Below are 17,096 nucleotides of genomic sequence, written 5' to 3' on the forward strand. Positions count from 1 at the left end.
TGGCCAGATCCAAAGCTATTTTGGATCTTGTAGCCAGCATGACCCAAGGCTATTGGGGTTCTGCTGCGGCCAGGACCCAAGGCTATTTGGATTAGGGGTGTTCAAAAAAACCGACCAACCGATTAAACCGAGAAAAAATTAACCGAAAAAACCGAATCGATAAAAAAACCGAATAAACCGATTAAAAATTTTAAAAAAATCACCCGGTCCGGTTCGGTTCCGGTTTTAAAAAGCTTAAACCGATTGAACCGGACTAAACCGAACCTCCCTTCCCTTTGAAACGCATTTCAACAATTTAATTGACTTATTTCAACAATTTATCCGGCGGCCCCCCCTCCAATACCTTTCCAGCCCACTCACCATCCCCCTTCCCTTTTCCCCAAAACATTTCACCCCACTCACCCTCCCCCTTCCCTTTTCCCCAAAATCTTTCCACCCCACTCACCCTCCCCCTTCCCTTTTCCCCAAAAGTTTTCTTTTATTTTATTAGTTTCGGTTTTTCTGGTTTCTAAAGCTAAAAAACCGACCCGAACCGAACAAAACCGGTTCGGTTTGAACCGGTTTTTGGTTCGGTTCGGTTTATATTAACAAGAAATGGTATTTTCCGGTTCGGTTGAATTTTTATGTTAAAACCGGACCGAACCGGACCGTGAACACCCCTAATTTGGATCATGCATCTGGACGGATCCAAGGCTATTTTAGGTGCTGCAACCTGCAAAGCCTGAGGTCATTTGGGTCCTTACATGGCCAGGACCTAAGGCTATTTAGGTCTTACACAATGCTGAACCCAACATAGCTATTTATAATATTAATAAATCGAGGAGTAAAAAAAAAATTGAAATGTGCTCGATTATAATCAAGGCTTCTTTCAAGGATGTGTGAAGACTTAGGGTTTCTTTATCCAAATATTAACAGTGAATAATAACAAGTAATTCCCAATAATATTTTGGATATCCATCAATTTGGGATTTCTTTATCCAAACATTAACGGTGAATAATAGATGAATTCCCCCCAAAATAAAATTTTATATTTTTTTGGAATATTTGCCAATAACCTTTGGAGTTTTACAAACATGTTGTAAAATCTAGAAATGCAAGAAAATAATTTTTGTTGTGTTTAAGAAATCTATGCGAAAACACATTTTCAAAACTTTCAATATTTAAAAAAAAAAAATGTTCAAAACATGTTAAGGTATTGGCCATATGCAACACACAAGAAAACCTTTTTTTTTTTTTTTGTCAAAACATGAATAACACGATTACACAAACATCACAACAAATGTTTGCCTATTCCAAAATTTGCAAGAAGCTTAAAACAATTCATCTCAAATAAACAAGGTTTGGCACACCAATTTAAAACACAAGTTAGTGTGCACAAAGCATAAAAACAAATTCCTAAAGCTAAAAAAAATTACAACATGAACCGTGACCCCCCCTACAACCTCAAAAAAAAAAAAAAAAAAAAACAAAGAAGACAGGGTAAACCCAAAATCAACAAAAGAAGAAGAAAAGAAAGAATCCTTAACAAAAGAAAGGGACCCTCCCTCATGTTTTTTTTTTTTTTCAAACTCTCTCTTCTGCACCTAATAACCTATTTCGAGAGAACGCTCGAGCGAAGGGAGAAAGTAATGGTGGAGACTTTTAAAGCTCACGGTTCCTTACGACCAGGGAGTAAAAAAACACAGCTCTAACAACGATAATAAACTAAACTCAAAGACATAGGAGGGACAGTGGGCAAGCAAGCCACTTTGTTGCTCAGATGGAAAATGAATGTCCCCAAAACAAGAGCATAAACATATTTTTTTGAAAAGAAACAAAAACCAAACAAACAACTTTAAATATGTCAAAGATGAAGGAAGTCGACACTTATACCTGCAAATCTTGCATGTTTTAAATGCAGAAGATGAGACACAAACTGATGGACAAGCTTCTACCTTTTGCCTCTAAAAACCAAAGAAAGACTTCCTCTTTTGTTCTCATGGCTTTTTTGGTTTTACTGTCGCCTCCCTCTCGTTTTTTCCTCTCTCTTTTTTCTTTCACAGTGATGAAAGGATCAAAGAAAGAACCCATATGTTCCTCTGTTATCTGCACTATCCTTTCCTCTCACTGTCTTTTTTTTTTTTTTTTCAGCTCTCTCTTTTTCTTACTCCTTTCTTCCTCTTTTCTGTCATACTTCTCTTTCTTTTTTTTCCCATTTCCCCCCTCTTTTAGGTCAGCAGAGGCAGGGTATATATAGTCTATACACAGCTCTTATTCGAAAAGATTCAATGCATTAATTTAATATGCAAATCCCAGCTGATTTGCAGCCAAATAAAACAAATAAGGAAACTACAATATTCTCATTGATTATGTGCTGATTCTAGTGATTTCTTTCCAACATTAACACATCATCCCAACCATTAGATGATGGTGAGGTTCTTTTTTTTATGGCATTTTACAATTGTCAAAAGTTGTTGTTTCCTATGAATTATAGCTGCACAAAAATGTGATTTTCCTTATTTGATGTGGTAGAAATCCCATCATTTATGATGATCCAGCCCCCTCTCCAGCTTCCAGTATCCTTCTTCAATTAAATCCCTCATTTTAGCACTTTTCAATTCAGTCCTTGGTCGGAAAAAAAATCTTTCGAATTAGGCCTGCGAACTTGGGCTAAACCCTTCTCGCGGCAGGAATCTCAACTTTCACATTAAATATTCAAATGAGAATGTCTTGAGCTTCTGATATCAAAATCACATGATTCAAAAGCCTAAATTCATCTACGCGTCTAGGACTAGAACTTTGATGAAGGGTTCAAAGTGAGATAAAATCATTTTAGAGCAGAATCTGGCAGTAATCTGGTTGGTCAAAAAGGGTCTCTTGATCTAATTCAGAAACTGATAATACCGAGCATCATGATATGACTTGAAATATGAACTAAGAACAACGACAAACAAAAATTATGATGGAAGTGGAGTCTTTAGTGCAAAACTTGGGTTAGGATCCTTCTCGAGGCAAAATTCTCTGCTTTCTCATTAGATATTCACATAGGATTATCTTATACTTCTGATATCAAAATCAGGAGATTCATAAACCCAAATTCATCGACGTGTACAAGTCTACAACTTTCATGAAGGGTTCAAAGTGATATAAATTCTTTTTGAAGAACATAATTGCAACCAAACTTGGCTGGAAACCTTCTCGCGATAGGATTGTTTGCTTTCACGCTAAATTTCAAAAGGAAATATCTTGAGCATCTGTTATTGAAACCAGACGATTCAAAAAATCAAATTCATCTACGTGTCCCAGACTAGAACTTTGATGAAGGATTTAAAGTGAGATAAAATTGTTTTGGATAACAGAATATGACAGGAATCTGGTTGGTCAAAAAGGTTTTCTTGATTTGACAATGCCGAACATCCAAATCTAAGTGAGAGTCTGCCATAAGAACAGTGACCGCTAGGAACCAATAAAGGTGTAGGTCAATTCTTCAACATGTCATGAGTGACAAAATATAGTTAGGATGGTTAGATATCGTATGAAACCAAGTCAGAATCAGAGCTTAAGTTGGAACAAAAAATTACGACAACGGTAGAATTATTTTTAAAAAAAATGCAAATTCTAAGGGATTTATATGAAGACTCCTTATCAACCTAAGAAACCTGACGCTTTTGGCAGCAAAGAGGAGGATAAAAAGAGTAGAAAAGCTCAAACAGGGTTCGAAAAAAATTTCTTTCTCCTTCGCTTTTGTCAATTTTCCAGCAAACATGAGCTACACTCCTGCACTTGGTTCAAAAGGAGTACACACCATCTTCACCACGTGGGGTCCAAAAATGAGTAACAATAATATTTATAAAAAAAAAAATTATATTAAGAAACCCAAGAATATTGATAACACAAATTATAATATTTTTATAGTAATACTTAGAATTATATAATTATAATAAAAATTATAATATTTATAACACAACCCAAGACCAAAGAAAAATAGGTCCTACTGCAGGACCCATGCCAATTGAGTCCTGATGCAGGCGCCCAAAGTTATGCATGCCAAGCGCTAGGTGGTTGCCATCTGGAGTGTAGCTTGCCCAATGCTCATGCTTGACAGCCAAACGCCAAATGTCTGCAGCCCCAGTGGGTGAGCCTCCAACCTAGCACTTAGGGCCTACAAGCTGCCTAGTAGGTCTGCAGACCCCTACACCCTAGGCTATAGCCAAGCGCACTGATCTACCCCTCAACAACCAAGGCTATGCAAACCAAGCTCCAGGTGGTTATGGCCAGGTAGGCATGACCTAGCCAATGCCCAAGCCTGGCATGCAAGCACCAGCTGTCCATAGCACTAGTAGGCGTGCCCCCAGCCCGATGCTTGGAGCCTGCAGATTGCAACCTCCCATGCCCCCACCAAACATGATAAAAATAATATTATTTTTAATATTAATATCATTAAGTATAATAAAAATAATAATATTCATAACACCAATAATACTATTTTTTATATTAATACTTTTGATTATAGTAAAAATAATAATATTCATAACACAAACAATACTATTTTTAATATTAATACTAATATTTAGAACACAAACAATACTATTTTTAATATTAACACCTTTAACTATAATAAAAAAAATATATTTATAATACAGATAATAATATTTTTAATTATATTACTTTTAATAATAAAAATAAATAATCTTTATTAGACAAATAATAATATTTTTAACACTAATAATAATAATGATAATTGTTATTATATTTGTTTTTCATTTTTCTTCTTTGCAGGGTTTGCCAATCCATAATAATATTCATAACACAAATAATACTATTTTTAATATTAATACTTTTAATTATAATAAAAAAATATTTATAATACATATAATAATATTTTTAATTATATTACTTTTAATTATAATAAAAAAATAATATTTATAAGGCAAATAATAATATTTTTAACAATAATAATAATGATAATTATTTTTATATTTTTTTTCATTTTTCTTCTCTGCAAGGTATGCCGATCTAGCCATATGGGCCTCTAAACCCAAGGGCGGTCAAAATAGAACTCGGCTGCCGGGTTTGCACCCAGCGTGCAAGTCTGCAGGCCAAGCGCTCGGGTCTACAGACCTTAGTGTCACAGGCCTGTAGACCCGCTAAGCCTGGGGCTGCAGCCACGCGCTCGGGTTTGCCTTTAATGCCCAAGGCTAGGCAGACCAAATACAGGTGGGTGCAGCCTATGGCGCTTGGGTCCTGCAAGCTGCAGCCTTACTATATTCCTACTAAATAGTGCAGTCTATAATAAAAACACTTACAACTTATAGTACCTGTATTATAGTGTAGAACAGTGCAATTTATAGTAAAAATACTTATAATGCACATAGCCCTAGTATTAATAAAACACTGATTAGTTTTAGTTATAGTTAATTCGCTACATTCTTTACGCAAAACAAAAGCAGTTTTATGGCATGTTGGATTGGCAAGAGAAAGAATACCCCTTATATATATATATATATATATATATATATATATATCAAAAAAAAATTAATTTAAAGCGAACAAAAATCATTTTTTTGTAAAAACACTTCAGAACAGCAAGAATAAAGGGTGGCCTTTGTCAGGAAAAGATTACAAGCTTGTATAATTGAGCTATGAAACCGTGGAAAGGGATACTTGAAAGCTTAGCTGGGAGATATGTTGTGTAGATCCTTGCTGCCTTTGGTCAATCCTCTGTGAGAGAGTTTCGATGTATCCAAGGTCTACACAGGGTGTGTTGAGTTTCACAAAACTACCATGTGTTTTGTTGAATGTCCCTTCAAGAAAAACATTCCATGCTTTTTTTTATTTTTTATTACCATAGATGTTTAAACTTTTCTGATTTGGGTGTGTTGTGCTTGTATTTGATTGATTATTTGGGCTCAATATATGAGATGGACTTTTCTGCTGCTTCTGCATTTAGCAATAACAACACATTCTTTAAAAAAAAAAAAAAAAGAATTAAAATCGCAACTTTATTAATTTGTAAATGAGATACATTATAAAAGAAATGATGAATACTGTAAATCGCCAAAACCATTATTCTTGTCTGCCTCGTTTCAAGGGCGACGACGCCTCAGCTCTTCAATCAAAGCATTGAAATCAGAGTAAGAAGATCCACCTTCTTCAACAGCCTTCCTGGCCGTTTCTCCTAGCTTCTTTGCTCTGCTCCTCGTTTCCTCTGCCTCTTCACCCACCATAATTTGAGTGATTGTCTTCTCTACAGCTTCACTTTTAACATGATCTCCATGCATTCTAAGCCATTCCTTAACTCCAACACCAACTCCTGTTTTCAAAACTTCAGTCACCAACTTTTCATTATAGAATTGCTCAGCAAATATTGGCCATGTAACCATTGGTTTCCCTGCAGTTATGCCTTCAAGAGTTGAGTTCCATCCACAATGAGTCACAAATGCCCCTATTGCTTCATGATCAAGAATCAAAACCTGGGGTGCCCATCCTCTGATAATCAGTCCCATGCCTTCCATTCTTTCCTCAAATCCTTCAGGTAACCAATCTTCCTTGTCTTCTTGACCCTTTTTGTTTCTTGTAACTACCCAGATAAACTGCTGACCAGAAGCTTCGAGACCTGCTGCAATCTCCTTAAGCTGAGAGTCAGTGAAGATGGTCATGCTTCCAAAACAAATATAAACAACTGAATTTGGTTTCTTTGAGTCGAGCCACTTCAAACACTCATGCTGATCAATTGAGGTTTCTTTTCCTCTTCCAGCTTTATCTTCAGTGTCTCTATTGCATAGTGAAACTGGGCCTACATTCCAAGCCCTTGTGCCCACCTTCTTGTAGTAAGCTGCGTAAGCTGGCTCAAGCTCATAAAAGCTGTTGACAACAACACCGAAGCTCCTCAATTCTGCTTCTTTAGATGCTTTCATGATCTTGCTAAAGTAATTTTCATCATTTTCTCTTACAAAATCTGGCAGTTGCATCTTTGTCAACTTTATATCACCAGGAAGATCAGGCACCACGAAAGGTTCGGAATCTGATGAAACTTTCTTGTGTGGCTCATAAAGCCTCACACATTCTGCAGCACTTAAAGCAAAGTTACTAGTGCCATGAAACACTAGCCTCGGAATTCCAAATTTGGCAGCAGCATCAGTAGCCCAGGGAAAGAACATATCAGCAACAATGCAATCAGGGTGGCATTCTTGTAGCACCTTCTCAAAGGGTGCTTGAAGCAAGGTTGTGGCCTTGAGAAACTTTGTGGTCATTTCCCTTGCATTTTCGCTGAAAATGAAGGCATCTGTATTTTCATATCCTTCAGGCAAACCTGCCTCTGCCGCAGGGAATTTGATGGTTAAGATATTAATATCAAAACCCAACTCTTTGTTTTTTTGGATTGTTTTCGAAAAGAGAGGCGCGTTTAGAGGAGAGGTGATGATAGTTGTCTTTATGCCTCGAGAAGCAAAAAGCTTGGCCATGTCCACGGATGGTATCATGTGGCCATGAGCAAAGAAGGGGAAGAAGAGAATGTGCAATTGGTGACCCAAACTACCCATCTGGCCTTGTAGAATAAAAAAAGAACTGAACTGAATTTGTCAATGAAAGATGGGAGTGACGATGAAGATGAAGAAAAGCTTGAGCTGATTTTGTCTTTCTATGCTTATGGACCCAATATCTTCCTGGACATGAAGTGGTATTTATAAACAGACAGGTCTAGGCATCTGAGATTTTGATGCAAGAGTATTATTTAACTACATTTTTCTCGCGCTACGAAATTTCCTGCCATGCTAGATTTTTCTCTTAACTTCGTATTATTTAACTACACACACGTCTTTGCTCCTGTCAAAAAGTAATCAATTCTAGAAGAACGTGCTGGGAAAGCTTGAACAGGTTGTCTGAACTTTTGATCCGCACAAAACAAATTTCCTTAAAAGTTAAAAGTGGCAAGAGAGTTCCTGCAAAATTAAGATAAGAACGTCCACGGCTGCATTATATTTTTTTTCACTTTTTTTTCTTTGTTTTTACTAAATAAAGATAATAATTTAATCCATACAAGATGGTTATCGATCCGAATTAATCTGTAGTTATATATTATTTGATATGTAATACACAGAATTTTATCAAACCCTAACCGAACTTAAAACATTTAAATATTCATTCCTTATACTTCAAGTTTTAGATACGTAATCATCCACGTACTATTTATTATTTAATATATATATATATATATATATATATATATATTAAATAATAAACAATAAAATATAAATATAATAGGAACAGATAATGTGATTCACCTAGTATAATCCATATTTTTTAAAGAAGTTATTTAAAGAGTTAATTAGATGCACTCTTTTCTTCTAGTTTTATTATTCATTTGTGTTAATTGTTTGTACGTAGGTGATTATAGCAATCAAATTAATTAGATGCACTCTCCTAGATTTTGATCTTTTATTTCAAGTTTTATCATTGATTTTAAATTTATAATTTATATAAAACAAGAAAATAAATAGATCATAGAATATTAAGTCATTATTATTTCTATAATATATTAAATCATGTCGATTCAATTTGAAATTAATGATTTAAATCTAAAAACATGATCCAAAGTAAAATAAGAACATGTTCCTACTAGAACAAATTATTTTTAATGATTGCCCAATTCCGTGATTAATAGCTCCCAGTATTGCACTGCAAGCGTAGAACACTCAAGACGACTTCTTTACTATGACATACGCTCTTACATCACGACCCTAAGTAGAAGACAAAAGAGTGATACACTCAAGACGACTTCTTGATTCCTGAAAGGCGGTAGAGGCTTGAAGCCTTGAACTAGTAATACATTCATGAATGTGTGAGCTCCAATGATGCTTCCGGATGCATAATTTTCACGCTTTAAAAAAAAATAGAGGACGAGATACAAAACTTTATACAGCAGCAGCAGTAAGCAGGTATTTTTTATTTAAAAATATATCAAGATGTGTTTTTCAGTTTTGTATTCGGGAGCTTCTTCAACCTCTGCTTTGCTTTATAACCAAGCTTTGTGGGCAGAGATTGGCTTATTCACACTGCACCAAATTTCACTGAAGCATGCAGTTTGTTTGCATACAAGAAGCACTGAATGAGAGCTGGCGATCACCATAAAAGAAAGAGATTAAGGGAGATGGTAAGGGTTCAAAGCATGTAAAAAATAATTCATCAGAAACATGCGCTCTCCTCTCTCACTAAACAACATTCTATAAAATCAAGTTCCCTGCCATAGCTTAAAAACCTGAAATCTTCCTACTGCTTGCTTGTTTTCAGTGGCGCCTGCCTCTTAATTCTTCAATTAGAGCATTCAAATTAGAGTAAGATGAACCATCTTCTTCGATAGCCCTCTTTGCCATTCCTGCAAGGGCCTCAACTCTGCTTCTCATTTCCTTTGCTTCTTCACCTGTCATGATTCGAGTTACGGCCTTTTCTACTGCTCCACTCGTAATTTTATCCCCGTACACTGTAACCCATTGTTGAACACCAACAGCCACACCAATTTTTAGCACGTCAGTCACCAGCTTCTCGTTAAAGAATTGTTCTGCGGAAACTGGCCATGTTACCATTGGCTTCCCGGCAGCAATGCCTTCAATGGTCGAATTCCACCCACAATGAGTCACAAACCCCCCTACAGCTTCGTGATCAAGAATCACTACTTGTGGCGCCCATCCTCTTACAATCAGTCCCTTGGTTTCCATTCTTTTCTCAAATCCCTCAGGCAACCATTCCTCTTTATCTTTAGCTTTCTTGTCTTTCCTGACAACCCAAATAAACTGCTGCCCTGAAGCTTCAAGAGCTATTGCAATCTTCTTTAGCTGAGAATCACTGAAATTGGCTACAGTTCCAAAGCATATATAAACAACTGAATTAGGCTTCTTTGAGTCGAGCCATTTCAAACACTCATGTTCATCAACTGAAGCTTCCTTTCCTCTCTGTGCTTTATCTTCAAATTCTCTATTGCATAGCGAAACGGGGCCTATGTGCCATGCCTTCCTACCCAACTCCTTGAAAAAATTAGCATAATCCGACTCGAGCTCATAGAAACTATTGACGACAATCCCATAACTCTTCAATGATGATTCTCTGACCTTTTGAATTAACCTAGTAAAATCAGTTTCCACGTTTTGTTTCATATAATCTGGCAGTTGCTTGCTTGTGAACTTGATGTCACCAGGAAGCTCAGGCACCACAAACAGCTCAGAATCAGAAGAAACTTTCTTGTACGGCTTATATCTGTTCAAGCAATCTGAAGCGCACAAAGAAAAGCAACTGATGCCATGAAATACTAATCTTGGAATCCCAAATTTGGCTGCAGCATCAGTAGTCCAAGGAAGGAACATGTCAGCAATAAGACAATCAGGGTGGCATTCTTGTAGTAGCTTCTCAAGTGGTTGTTGGAGCATGGTTGTTGCCATGAAAAAATCTGTGGTCATTTCTCCCTGTGCCTCATGAGAAGTGATCGAATCTGCGTTTTCGCATCCTTCTGGCAATCCAACCTCAACAGCAGGAAACTTGATGGTTTTGATATTGATATCAAAACCCAAACCTTTTGACCTCTGGATTGTTCTGGAAACAAGTGGTTCATTGAGAGGAGTGGTGACAATGGTTGCTTTCACTCCTCGAGAAGCAAATAGCTTTGCCATGTCTATGGTTGGTATCATGTGGCCATGTGCCATGAAGGGGAAGAAGAAGATGTGTACCTGATTCTCCTCACCACCCATGTATATTCCTTGCAATCAAAAGACTAAAAGAGGAGCTAATGACGCTGATAATTGGAGACAATAATACCGTTAAGCCTTTCAAGATGAACTGGATTGCTGGATTAAGCAGCGAAGAAAATGATGATGTTGCAGACAAGGAATGAAAAGTAAGAGAGAGAAAGAGAAGCTCAGTCTATTTTTCAATGCGTGGGATGGATGTCTGAAGAATGAGTGGGGCATATATGAGCACTGAGTATTGAACACTACTTTAAATTTATCAATTTTAACTTCAAAAGTCTGTGGTTTGGTTCTCGTCTCTAGAAAATTGTGACTAATGTATTTTTGTAGACTTGATTTTACAATTCTTTGAACATTATACTATTTTTTAAAATAGTGAGAAAATATTCTGCATGTACTGCATAGATTTATTATACTTTAGATTATATATATATATATATATATATATATATATATATATATATATATATATATATATAATGTTTATATTGTAGATGATATCATAACATCACGGTAGTATTATCTTTTATATTTTACAGTAAAAAAATATTCTTGGATCTGGCTTGACTATTAAAATAAAGGTTATTGGATCAAACTTGCAATCAAAACCATTGATATTTTCTCTGTTTGAGCAGCAGAATATTTTTAATTTATGTTTTTAGATTATTTTTTTATTTGTTTTTATATGGTAAAGAGAAAATAAATTGATGGGATTTTTTTATATTATATAAAAGTTGGGTAATGATAATTTTTTTATTTGAGGATGTGTTGAATTTTTTTGTTAGAGCATGTTTGTTTTTACGTTTCAAAAATATTTTTAAAAAATTAAAAAATTTTTATTTTTTTCTTTAATTCAAATTAATATTTTTTTATGTTTGGGTATTATTTTGATGTGATGATATAAAAAATCAATGTTAAAAAATAAAAAATATATATCTCAATAAATTTTTTTAAGAAAAATATTTTAAAAATTAATCATTACATAAATATATTATAATTAGCATATTGGCATACGCTTCATAACAGGTCAATAACAAATTTTTTTAAAATATAAAAATGATTGAGTTTAGTTAAAAAGCACGTAATGTATTTGCACCATTATCATCTTCAAATAAAATATTTTCTACAGTAGTATCATGAATAGTGCATAGCAGAGCAGCGTCCAATACATCGGCAACTAATTTCTTTCCTTTTAAGTTTTTTTCCTTTTAAGTATTTCCAATTTTATTTTATTTTACTTTTTAATTTTTTTTTCCTTTCTCTTATTGAATTTTTAAAGAGAAAATAAATTGATATGAATTTTTTTATATTGTATAAAAGTTGAGTGATGATAAAAAAAAAATTTTATTTCAGGTTGAGTTGAATTTTTATATTAAAGCATGTTTGTTTTTTGCGTTTCAAAAATATTTTTAAAAACAATTGAATTTTTTTTATTTTTATCTTTACTTCAAATTAATATTTTTTGATATTTTTGTATTATTTTTGATGTGATATAAAAGATAAATTTTAAAATATATATATATATATTGTGGACATGGACTCATTGCACTATGAACCACACTGTAAGCATAGGGTATTTGCATTATGGACCACACTATAACACCTTAAGGGGTGTTGTTTTTTTTATTTATTAGTCAAAAAGTATTGTTGGGTCTAACTTGGCTGCCAGACCCAATGCTATTGGATCTAGTTGGGCTACAATATATTTTTAATTTTATATTTTTGCCTTTTAGATTCTTTTCTTTTCTTTTCTTTTCTCTTATTTAATTTTTTTTCATACAATAAATAAAAAATAAATTGATGAGACTCCACAGCCAAACCCAAAGATATTGAGTGTGGCTCCACAACAAGGCTCAAGGATGTTGGGTTTGGCTCTGCAACCAAACCCAATACTATTTGGTTAGACTCAATCATCAGACCCAAAACATTTAAAATCACGCTTCATATTTTTTTTGTACTTTGGAAATAAAAATTGTTATTAACCTGATGCGAAGCGTGCACCAATATGCTAGTGTGGTTTATAAGGTCTTTGTGAGTGTGATAATATTTGTTTTTTAATGTGTTTTTCACTTGAAAATGCATTAAAATAATATTTTTTATTTAAAAAAAAATATTTTTGACATCAGCATATCAAAACAACATGAAACCATCAAAAAATATTAATTTTAAAAAAAGGTTAATATTTTTTTAAAACACTTTAAAATTAAAAAATAAACAAATTCTAGAAATCAACCAAGCAGCAAAGTCAGGCCGCAATTATTGATGCAAGAGACGACTTGGACCCGTAGAGTGACTATTTTAGTTGACTTGAATGGTCCCATTGCATTCGCAGAATTTTTCCACCGCAAATTTTTCCACTCTGCCATTCTCTTTTGTTAAAAACCTGACAGGCGCGTCAAGTGAGGACGGAGGTTTAAAGCAAGGGTGTTAAAAATATTTTTTTTAATACGAAATATACAATATAAATTTAGATCACAAACTTAAATCATAACACCTTAAAATACATAATTCAAATAAAAATTAAAAATTAAACTAAGACACCCACATGATTTGCAGGATCATTTTTCATGCAGTACTCACTACTCAGCTTGTGTGGCTTAGAAAACTATCTCCCTCTAATTTGTGTGACCTTTTTTCCTGGTAGAGAGTTTATATTATTATGGGAAACTATCCAATTCATGAGCATGTTGAATGTCCATTTTAGAAACAGAATAAAACACAATAAATGGAGAGAATGCATGCTTGGTACACCGATGGAGACTTAACTACCCACAACAGCGATTATTCAACAACTGCTACTCTTTAAAAGATCTAGCGACTTCACAAATTGGGATATGATTCTGCGAAACCATGTGTTTTGTATAGTAGCAGTCTTGTATATATCAAAATATGTATGTAAGCAGTGATAGAAATTGGAAAAGCAAAGGCCAGTAGCAGTAGGAGCTTAAATGTCAAAAAGCTTATTTTGGAATCTTTTTACCTTCCTGCTAAATTACATAACCCTGATTAAGAATGTATGTACTAATTACTTAGATAGCCATGTCAGCTGGACTAGTTTCATATGAAATTGTATTCTTCCAATAAATCTTTCATGCAAGATTTCTAAAAACTGCTGTTAAATGTATGTGATTGCAGGGGTGATCAAGGCTTTTGTAGCATAGAGTGCAGAAATAGGCAGATGGTTTTGGATGAAATGAGAGAACTAGAAGCGTGGGAAAGATTAAAATCTTATGAGCACTATAGTACCACTGCTAAATTACATAACTTTTTCATATTCCTAATTTTCCTTCTTTTTTGAGTTTGTACTAAATAGATAATTCAATGGAAAGGGATAACGTAATACAGCAGAACGCAAGGTAGTAATGGGGTTTTTTAAAGATTATTTGTCATATAAAACAACATATAGAGACGATCTCAAAGCTAATCTTTTGTTCCTCTTTCAAGTAGATGAGTATTAATAGCAAAACACAATTAAGTAATGTGTTTACCAGATTTTCAGCACGATTTCTTCTTTTTGCAAGATTACAGTGGCAACTGGCAAGCAAAACCAGCTGAGAGAATGGAGAGTTTAGACAATTAGATTCAGATCAATTTTTGTTGTGTTGTTGGTGAGTGGTTATATATTTGCGCTGCTGGTGAGTGGAGACTAGAGAGTGGAATCAGTTGCATTTCTGGTGTTAATCTGCTAGGATTGAAACTTGAGACTTGAGATTATGAGAATTTGAGATTTGAGCAAAGGAAAAGGGGGAAAGAGATCAGGGGGTGGGTGGAAGTGTCGGGCGGGGGACTCCTGGAGAATTGGAGATAGAATCAGTAAATTTTTTAATTTTTTATCAAATTCGTGAAATTGATCCAGTTTTATTAATTTCAACAAGTTTGATAGATTTTAAACAAATTTAATTGATTTTACTAGTTTTTAAATTTTTAACATGATTTTACATGTTTTGACTTGTAAAATTATATAATTTTAGAAGTCAAAACATTTTTGTGATAACATTAATTTATAGTGGCTTAAGGTACTGGCTTAAATGTTCTTAATTAAAGATGGATAAAACAGAAGCTGTGTTTAACATACAGCCGTGCTTCTTTCTTTTTTTAATATATTAAAAAAAAAAAAAAAAAAAAACCTTGAAAAACATATCACACTCCACCAACTTTAGGCTCCAACCCGATCCATTACCATCCCTTCATTCAACCACTTACAAATCATTTGACATTAACCCAGAACAGTTGCTGCCCTGGAAAGCAGAGTCCATGTAACAAGCTACGCAAAGTCTCAACTTTGCCTGCGAGATTTCAGTTCTTGGATCAAAGCATCAGCATTCTTACAAGAAGATCCACCTTCTTCAACAGCTATCTTTGCCTTCACTCCAAGTTTTTCAGCTCTTCTTCTCATCTCGGCTGCCTCCTCGCCACTGCCCATCAGCCTCTTTACCGCTGCCTCCACTTTGTCTCTCCCCACTGAAACCCGTGACTCGGTCCTTGGCGACATCCAGTGCATACTCCCCACTTTCACCCCTATTTTCAACACATCAGTGATCAACTTCTCATTGGTGAATTGCTCTGCAGTTATAGGCCACGTTACCATTGGCATTCCAGCACTCACACCTTCTAAAGTTGAGTTCCATCCACAATGAGTGACAAACCCTCCAACAGCCGGATGCTCTAGTATCAACAATTGAGGAGCCCGGCCTCTTATTATTAGTCCTCTTCTGGATTCTTTAATTCTATCTTCAAGCCCACTGGGAAGCAAATTTTCTTTGCTTTCTCCATTTTGTCCAGTTGATTTAAGGATTTTTCCTATCACCCAGATAAATGGGTGATTGGAAGCCTCAAGACCGTGGGCGATCTCAAGGATTTGTTCAGGGGCTAGACGAGCTAAGCTTCCAAAACTGACGTCAAGAACCGAATCGAGTTCTTTACTGTCAAGCCAGCCTTATCTTCCACATTTCTATTGCATAATGAAACCGGTCCCTCTTGCCTAACTCATTCCTGAAGGAGTCCACATAAGCAGTCTCCAATTCATAGAAACTATTAACCATAACACCGAAACTCTTCTCATCTGATCCTGGCATTCTTTTATGCAACCCTCCGCCATTTGGTGGTCTTCCAAGGAATGGTAACTGGGACGTGGTCAGTTCAATCCCATCAGGAAGACCTGAAACAATAAAAGGCTCCAAATCAGAAGTTACCTTCTCATGGGGCTTATAGCGTTCCATATTTTCTCGGACACAATGAGCAAAGCATCCATTCCCGTTGAAAGTAATTCTTGGAATCCCAGCACTGTCAATAGCATCAGCAGACCAACGATGAAACACATCATGAACAATACAGTCTGGTTTTCGTTCGAGTAAAAGATTTTGCAGAGGTTCTTGGAGCATAGAAGTGTCAGTGTAGGAGTTTGCAGACATGTCCGTGTCGGCAACATCAACATTGTCAGACAGCTCAAGAGCGTGGATGGAGATTGGGAGACCACATTCTTGGTCACGGTGGATGGATGTTTGGAAAGAGAGGGAATGTTTTGGAGTGGTAATTATGGTAGCTTTGGCACCATGGGAAGCAAAGACTCTGGCTATGTCTATCATGGGGACTTGGTGGGCTCCACCAACAAATGGAAAGAAGAACATTTCAACTGGAGGTGAATTTAAGTCCATTGTTGCAGAGGGGATGGATTTGGATGAAAGCTTGGCTGGCACGAGAGAAAGAGAGCCTTCGACTTTATAAGTTCCAAATTTTGGGATGTGCAGTGAAGACATCGAATGGAATATTTATAAGAAGAAATGAAATGAATATCCATGGGATTTATCCATTTTTCACACATAACAAGAATGGACATCACCGTCAAGAACCTAGGGTGTAAGCTAATTTGGAAGATTCATAGCAGTTTGATAAGGTCGGTAGAAGGTAGGCATGCTATATTCTGAAACTTCGTTTACTCTCGAGTTTATACTTTATAGCAATTGATACTCCCTGTTTGTTTCGAGAGTAAATAATAATTTAGTTCGAATTTAGCAATATAATAACTTGACCCTCCGATTTCATAAACCATCACTTAATTTCTTTTATGGTTTACGATGTTTATTTCTTTAAAAACTGAATTAATTTTTTTGAAAATCGTCAAACTAACCTTAGGTTTCTTTCCATTAACTTGCAGCCAAATTAGTATTATCATTTTTTTTCAACTAAACTAGTGACAACTCGCCACCTCATTAACGGACAACAAAAGGAATAAGTTATGAACGGAAATAAAAACACAAGGATGCGATGGACCTCTTAAACTAGAGAGACTGACTTAATTGTATGCTGAAAACAGAGGAGCTAAACCAGTGGGGTGCCATGCCAGATTTGGTTAGATTCCAACAGTTGAGGTGCTTTAGCCAATAC

General features: G+C 35.3%; 3 protein-coding genes across 3 annotated transcripts; all 3 read right to left on the reverse strand.

The window, feature by feature from the left end:
- Positions 1-5,962: 5,962 nt before the first annotated feature.
- On the reverse strand, positions 5,963-7,689 carry LOC118055431 (scopoletin glucosyltransferase). Its single transcript, XM_035067336.2, has one exon. It carries the CDS (start codon positions 7,518-7,520, stop codon positions 6,066-6,068), a length of 1,455 nt encoding a protein of 484 aa, XP_034923227.1. The 5' UTR covers positions 7,521-7,689; the 3' UTR covers positions 5,963-6,065.
- Positions 7,690-8,890: 1,201 nt separating this feature from the next.
- Positions 8,891-10,970, reverse strand: LOC118055422 (scopoletin glucosyltransferase). The gene has a single exon (XM_035067327.2). The coding sequence runs from the start codon at positions 10,713-10,715 to the stop codon at positions 9,264-9,266; it is 1,452 nt and encodes a 483-aa protein (XP_034923218.1). The 5' UTR covers positions 10,716-10,970; the 3' UTR covers positions 8,891-9,263.
- A 3,897-nt stretch (positions 10,971-14,867) lies between these two features.
- Positions 14,868-17,063, reverse strand: LOC118055402 (abscisate beta-glucosyltransferase-like). Its single transcript, XM_073408023.1, is given in 3 exon segments — positions 14,868-15,644; positions 15,647-15,688; positions 15,691-17,063. Coding segments are annotated over 3 exon segments (1,476 nt in total). The 5' UTR covers positions 16,469-17,063; the 3' UTR covers positions 14,868-14,988.
- Positions 17,064-17,096: the final 33 nt, after the last annotated feature.

Source organism: Populus alba, chromosome 1, assembly GCF_005239225.2.
Source record: "Populus alba chromosome 1, ASM523922v2, whole genome shotgun sequence".
Classification (NCBI taxonomy): Eukaryota; Viridiplantae; Streptophyta; class Magnoliopsida; order Malpighiales; family Salicaceae; genus Populus; species Populus alba.